Raw genomic sequence first — 6,723 nt, 5'->3', positions numbered from 1 at the left:
GGCTGAGGCGGTCGGATCACCCGAGGTTGGGAGTCGAGACCAGCCTGGCCAACATGGTGAAACCCCCGTCTCTACTAAAAATACACAAATTAGCCGGGCGTGGTGGCGGCGCATGTCTGTCATCCTGGCTACTTGGGAGGCTGAGGCACGAGAATTGCTTGAACCTGCGAGGCGGACGTCAGACTGCGTCACTGCACTCCAGCCTGGGCGACAGGGCAAAAAAACAAAAAACAAAACAAAACAAAAAACAAAATAAGGCCCCCTTCAAATCTTAAATCCTCCAGAAGATTTTTATTTTTAAATCTAAAAGAATGAATTTTTGGAACAATTTTCAGTTACCGTCAGGCAGATGGGGGAGGTATTTGAAAGCAGAAGAGCCTGTACTGAAGGACCTATCAGTCTTCCCAGAACAGATGACTATCTATCTACCTGTAGGGCCAGACCGACTTCTGAAATCACACTTTCACCTTAAAGCAGTTTTTCCTCAGCACCCAAGCGTTCCAATAAACTCTCTGAGACACTTTGTGGGTATAGATTTTAAATTACAAGCTTGATTTGATACCCTCAAATACAGTTCTTAAGGAAGATTAGTTACAAATAGTTGTCAGTACTTTCAAATGACAGAAAAAATTACATTTTAGTAAAACTGGATGAATGTTTCTTGTGTGAAATAACAATCCTTTCACCACCAGGTGGGGCTACTCCAGGTCATGCAGTACTTTGACTATTACATTTGTAAAAAGTGCCCTAATTTTTCTAGTTGTGATTTCATGCCTATTTTAAGTCAAAACATCGCTATGCTCCTGAGCTGACCTCACCCTCCCTGGGAAGGGGTGAGGACACCCATGGCTTCTCTGAGACACCCCTGGCTCCCTGATTGGCAAGGTACTGTCTCAATGCTTTCCTCTTGGTGAGAAGGTCCCCGGGAGATCTCGGGTTTCAGAGGAAGTGGCTCTGGCTGCCAACGGGCAAATATTACACCAGAGGTCACAGAGGACAGCAACCTAAGAGGTGAACAGGAGGGAAGTTTTAACTTATTTTGACATAAAATTGGCAAAAATAAGCATCACCAAATTTCTGTAACTAGAAACTGAGGATAAAACAGAAGAGCTTTGTCTATGATGAGGATGTCCGTCACAGTAGAACTTGTGAACAGCTTTTATAGAACCACTTAATATAGTACCGTCAACATTTTACATATTTTACATACAATTTGAATACAAATTCTTAAAATTTATAATAGAACATTAAAATAATCTTCTAATAAAATCAGCCTTAAGTATAAGGAATCTAAATTTCATTATCTTGTACATTTCTAAATAAATAGCTTTGATCTATAACCCTTGAAAATATTACAGTTTATGGTGACATGATAGAGACAAGTCAAACAGTATTGTAAGTGAAAATGAAACATCAATTTAAAATACAAGTGTAAAAACACGCTGAACTGAAATTATAGAAAATCAAAACACTAAGTACACAGTAATTAAATATCTAGCATTGGAATAACCAAATGCATGCGCAGTAATACACTTTCAACTTACATAAAAAGCCCTTTAAGATTCACATAATCTAAATAAACAAGCAGAAACACAAAGGGAGGTACTGTGCCAGCCAGTAACAACTAGAAAGGAAGTGCTCCCTTTTTCTTTCAAATGATCCTAACAGAAAACAGGAAATAATGATCACTTGCTAAAAAACTATAATTCATGTTTGGTTTGGTTTTTTTTTGTTTTTTGTTTTTTCTTAAATACTGCCTGATAAAGTCAAAGCAAGGCTTCCTAAATGTTAGACCACTATACCTTAGATAAGGAAAGGCCACCTAACGGACAGATTTAAACAAAAATCAGACATCTGTCTATGGAAGGTATGATTGAATTTTCGCGTAATGACCCCACAGTAGGATCTAAATCAAGCCCACAACAAGAATGCACATTCACGCATCTGAACGCATGATCTGTTAGTACTGAATTCTATGTGGTGATTTCACTCACCAAAGTACTGGTTTATTTTACATATGACCAGGATTAAAACATCTACAGCAGGAACTGTATCCTACTTAAGTTTGCATTCTCGTTCTCAGAATCTCAGAACACAATAGGGGTAAGCGTTTGCCGAACTGAGTCCAGCATTCGTGATTTCAGGAAGCTTTGCATCCGTGACAGAACTGTTGACTGAGACTCAGGGGAGCTTTTCCTTTTGTCTCCAGGCCTGTGATGAATTTCTGGCTAATCAAGTTAATTGACACAGATCTGTCACAGTTTCTCGTTTCAGGGTCAAGAGGTCTCAAATTCATCTATTCCACAGTGAAGCCTTCTCCAAAGATCTGTGCCTGCACCTCATCAAGTGAAAAGAAGAAAGATCATCTTTGCGGTGCTGGGTATTTGCTTATGGTAACTGCTGGAAGCACATGCACACGCACGCACACACGCGAACACACACCCAATAGTTTCATAAGTGGAGAACAGATCAGAAATAATGCGCAAAGCCTAAATTACACAGCTCCCAAGGTTAACTAAAAAACGACACTGAAACCATAAGGTAACTCCTTTTGGTTACACACAAACTTATTGCGTGATGGCTGAAAGCAATTTCTATGGACCAACAAGTGTAAGCCAAAAGTGTTCTTTAACCATTAGCTTGAGAAGTAGCTAAAAAGAGTGTGGTTCCAAGACTACCCTGTTTGATTCTGCTCAGTGTGACTCACTGCATTAGGAGGCAGTGAGGAGGAGATGGGTATGTTCCTCAAAGATCACTCCTTCCATCCACAATGCTTAGATCGATATTTGCCTCACTGTGTGGGTTATTCTAACAGAGTTCCTCCGGATTGCCACTTGAAGTTGCTATTTCTGATGTCCTTGGTTCCTAACAGAGGGGAAAGGGGAATGTTATACAATTCCTGAAATAAAAACTGTTTAGAAAGTTTCACGCCTTTCATTCTCACTGCCAGCATGTCTGTCTCTGGAATGCTGCTAGGAGAGGTAGATCCAGTGCTTCAGTTCCGCCATTCCCTGCAGTAACTTAGTGTAATAGAAGTCCATGTTGTCTGCAAAGTCTGTACAAACAGGTGACTCCATGTCACCAAAAGTGCAGTATAATGCAGTTCCTCCAACACTAAGGAGAACCGTTGCTATGCACAGCAAGATCAGCAAAATACAGGAGCCACCTCCAACTTCATCTGCAAACATGAGAAAGAGTGAGGTTACATTGTCACCAAAATGGAAATCTTAGCATCTGCTGTCTTTTCATTAATTAAGGTAACTGGACATTTCTACTGTCGGTCCTCTATGGATAGGAAGTATTGACAGAAAACTCATGCTCCTAATGACTCTACAAAGACCTACCTGTTAATTACCAAGAAGATTCCAACTTGTGGAGCTTGTACATGCTAAAATTAAAACGTGCTCCTTTATACAATGGATAGAATCACTCCATGAGAAGAAGAAAAACAGCTGCTGTGCTCATAGCAAGGGTTAATTAAATTTTGTTTGTTTTCTAGAGACAGGGTCTCACTTTGTCACCCTGGCTGAAGTGCAGCGGCAAAATCTTGGCTCACTGCAGCCTCGACACCGGGCTCAAGTAGTCCTCCTGCTTCAGCCTCCTGTGCAGCTAGGACGACAGGCCTGTGCCACTATGCCTGGCTTTTTTATTTTTTGGTAGAGATGGAGTCTCACCATGCTGCAGAGGCTGATCTTGAACTCCGGGCCTCAAGTAATCTTCGTGTCATGGCCTCTCCAAGTCCTGGGATTACAGGTGTGAGCCAGCATGCCCGCCCTAACAGCAGCATTTGACAGTACACATTACAGCCTTGCTGTTCAAATACCCTTAGAGTTCACACTATGGGACTACCTTAGAGCAAAGTCGACTTCACATTAAACAACAAAAATGTCTTTGGGTGGGATCTCTTTTGCAACTTTCTATATTGAAGAAAACGATTATTCTTTGGTTGAAAAAATCTTAATTATTCGTAATTAAAAATTTTTTTAAAAAATTCAAAAAGACCAAAAAGTCTTCTGATGTGCAGCATGATTAAGGTGCAGGGATGCCTTTCTGGAAGGTAATTAGCAGTATCTATTAAAATTTAAAATTAATTTATCCTCCAGACTGGACAATTTTGAGAGTAAAAGACAGCGTTAAGACCAGGCGCAGTGGCTCACGCCTGTCATCCCAGCACTTTGGGAGGCTGAGACGGGCGGATCACGAGGTCAGGAGATCGAGACCATCCTGGTTTAACACGGTGAAACCCCGTCTCTACTAAAAACTAGCCGGGCGTGGTGGCAGGTGCCTGTAGTTCCAGCTACTCGGGAGGCTGAGGCAGGAGAATGGTGTGAACCCGGGAGGCGGAGCTTGCAGTGAGCCGAGATCGCGCCACTGCACTCCAGCCTGGGCGACAGAGCGAGACTCCGTCTCAAAAATAAAAAATAAAAAAAGACAGTGTTAACCGAATGCAATTCCAGGACAACAGGTGTAAACCAGGACAGCCTCAGGCCACCTGGGACACAGAGTTTCAACATATCCCAGCAAATCCACCTTTAAGAATTTGGCCACAGATGTGCACAACAAACATCCTATATACAAAGCTTGTTCGCTGCCGCAGGGTTTGTTATAACAAAAGGTTGGGAGTAACTTAGTTGTTCTGGTTACAATGGAACAGTTAAACCATTATGAGACATTTATATAATGAAACAGGATGTAAGTATTTAATACGATGAAGTAAATTTAATATATTCTTTCATTGAAGGATGTCTAAGACTCATGATTTAATTTTTACTTTATTAAACTGTGATTTTTTCATAATTACCATATATTTTTACAAGAAACAAATTTTATAAAACCTAATGCATATCAAATAGACTTTATTTAGAACATTGTACAGTAATATATGAATATATTCTCCCTGTAAAAATGCAAACCCAAAAGCATCTTAGAGTCTAAGGGACTATCCATTTTTCTCCTGCCCAATCACATTCCCTTCCCATCCCAGAGGTAAACGCTGTTCAATTTGGTGTGTGTCCTTTCAGATCAAATATGTAGATTTCAGGACTTACATGAAAATAGGATTAAACAATCGTTTGCTCTGAAATTTACATTTTAAAATAGCTTTTTTTTTTTTTTTGAGACAGAGTCTTGCTCTTGTTGCCCAGGTTGGAGTGCAATGGTGTGATCTTGGCTCACTGCAACCTCTACCTCCTGGGTTCAAGCAGTTCTCCTGCCTCAGCCTCCTGAGTAGCTGAGATTACAGTCACCTGCTATCATGCCCAGCTAATTTTTGTATTGGCATACAGATGGGGTTTCACCATATTGGCCAGGCTGGTCTTGAACTCCTGAACTCAGGTGATCTGCCTGCCTTGGCTTCCCAAAGTGCTGGGATTACAGGTGTGAGCCACCATGCCCAGTCTAAAATAGTTTATACTATTTTATAATAGCATATAAAATAGTATATAGTTTATATCTATGTATGAAAGTGTGTCTTTTATATAAATAAAGAAATAGGATCATACTAATCACGCTGTATTTGTTGTTTTTGGACAGTTCAGTCTTTTCGCCTCCTTTTCTTTTTTTTTTCAAAGATAGAGTTGTGCTCTGTCACCAGGCCACACTCACTGCAGCCTCAACCTCCCAGGCTCAAGCAATCCTCCCATCTCAGCCTCCCAAGTAGCTGGGACCACAGGTGCACACACCACTACACCCCGCTAATTTCTGTATTTTTTGTAGAGATGGGGTCTTGCCATGTTGCCCACGCTGGTCTCCAACTCCTGGCCTCAAGTGATCCAGGAGGAAGACTTGGGAGGAGGCTCCCCCAAGTGCTGGGATTACAGGTGTGAGCCGCTGCCCCTAGCCTTACCTGCTTTTCTTAACATGATTCCTTCCCTCACTTTATCTATGTTAACAACCTAAAGTATTTTTCTTCATTATCATATGTTCAAATCCAAGCATTTAAATGTAGCTTAAATATGTAAAAACACATATGCTGTGTGTTTTATTTGTATGTCCTAGAACCGTTGGAGCTCCACGGTCCAACGTGAGTCACGGGTGGCTGTTGGGCACTTGATATGCAGCTGGTCCAAACTGAGTGGCGATAAACACAGACTTTGAATACTTATTGTGAAAAAAAGGATGTAAAATATCTCACTAGTAATTTTTTCATATAGATCACATTTTGAAATGATATTTTTGATGTACTGGGTTAAATAAAATACATTCTTAAAATTCTGGCCAGGCGCGGTGACTCACACCTGTAATCCCAGCACTTTGGGAGGCCGAGGCAGGCAGATCACCTGAGGTCAGGAGTTCGAGACCAGCCTGGACAACATGGTGAACCCCCCCCCACCGCCGTCTCTACTAAAAGTACAAAAATTAGCTGGGTATGGTGGCGCATGCCTGTAATCCCAGCTACTTGGGAGGCTAAGACACAAGAATCGCTTGAACCTGGGAGGCAGAGGTTGCAGTGAGCTGAGATCACAGCCTGGCAAGAGAGTGAGACTCCGACACCCCCAACCCCTCACCCCGCAGAAAAGAAACTGCCCAACTGTTTTCCAAAGTGGGCGAATCATTTCATATTCCCACTAGCTGTCTATGAAAATTTGATTATTTCATATCCTCACCAACACTTGGTAGTGTCAGTCTGTGTGTGTTAAAATATAGGTAACATAAAATTTGCCATTTTAACCCGGGAGGCAGAAGTTGCAGCGAGATCGCACCACTGCACTCCAGCCTGGGTGA

General features: G+C 41.6%; 1 protein-coding gene across 2 annotated transcripts in view; it reads right to left on the bottom strand.

Annotated features, from left to right (window-relative positions):
• Positions 1–271: 271 nt before the first annotated feature.
• The window catches only part of CNST (consortin, connexin sorting protein), a 133,893-nt gene continuing 127,441 nt past the window's right edge, over positions 272–6,723 (bottom strand). For both annotated transcript variants that reach the window (XM_012000964.1, XM_012000969.1), the window contains exon 11: positions 272–3,178. In XM_012000964.1, the coding sequence (XP_011856354.1) occupies positions 2,973–3,178 (206 nt within the window). In that variant the 3' untranslated portion in view covers positions 272–2,972. The remainder of the gene's footprint in view (positions 3,179–6,723) is intronic.

The sequence above is a fragment of the Mandrillus leucophaeus genome, unplaced genomic scaffold (genome assembly GCF_000951045.1).
Source record: "Mandrillus leucophaeus isolate KB7577 unplaced genomic scaffold, Mleu.le_1.0 Scaffold1173, whole genome shotgun sequence".
Classification (NCBI taxonomy): domain Eukaryota; kingdom Metazoa; phylum Chordata; class Mammalia; order Primates; family Cercopithecidae; genus Mandrillus; species Mandrillus leucophaeus.
This window is presented reverse-complemented; position numbering and strand designations above follow the sequence as displayed.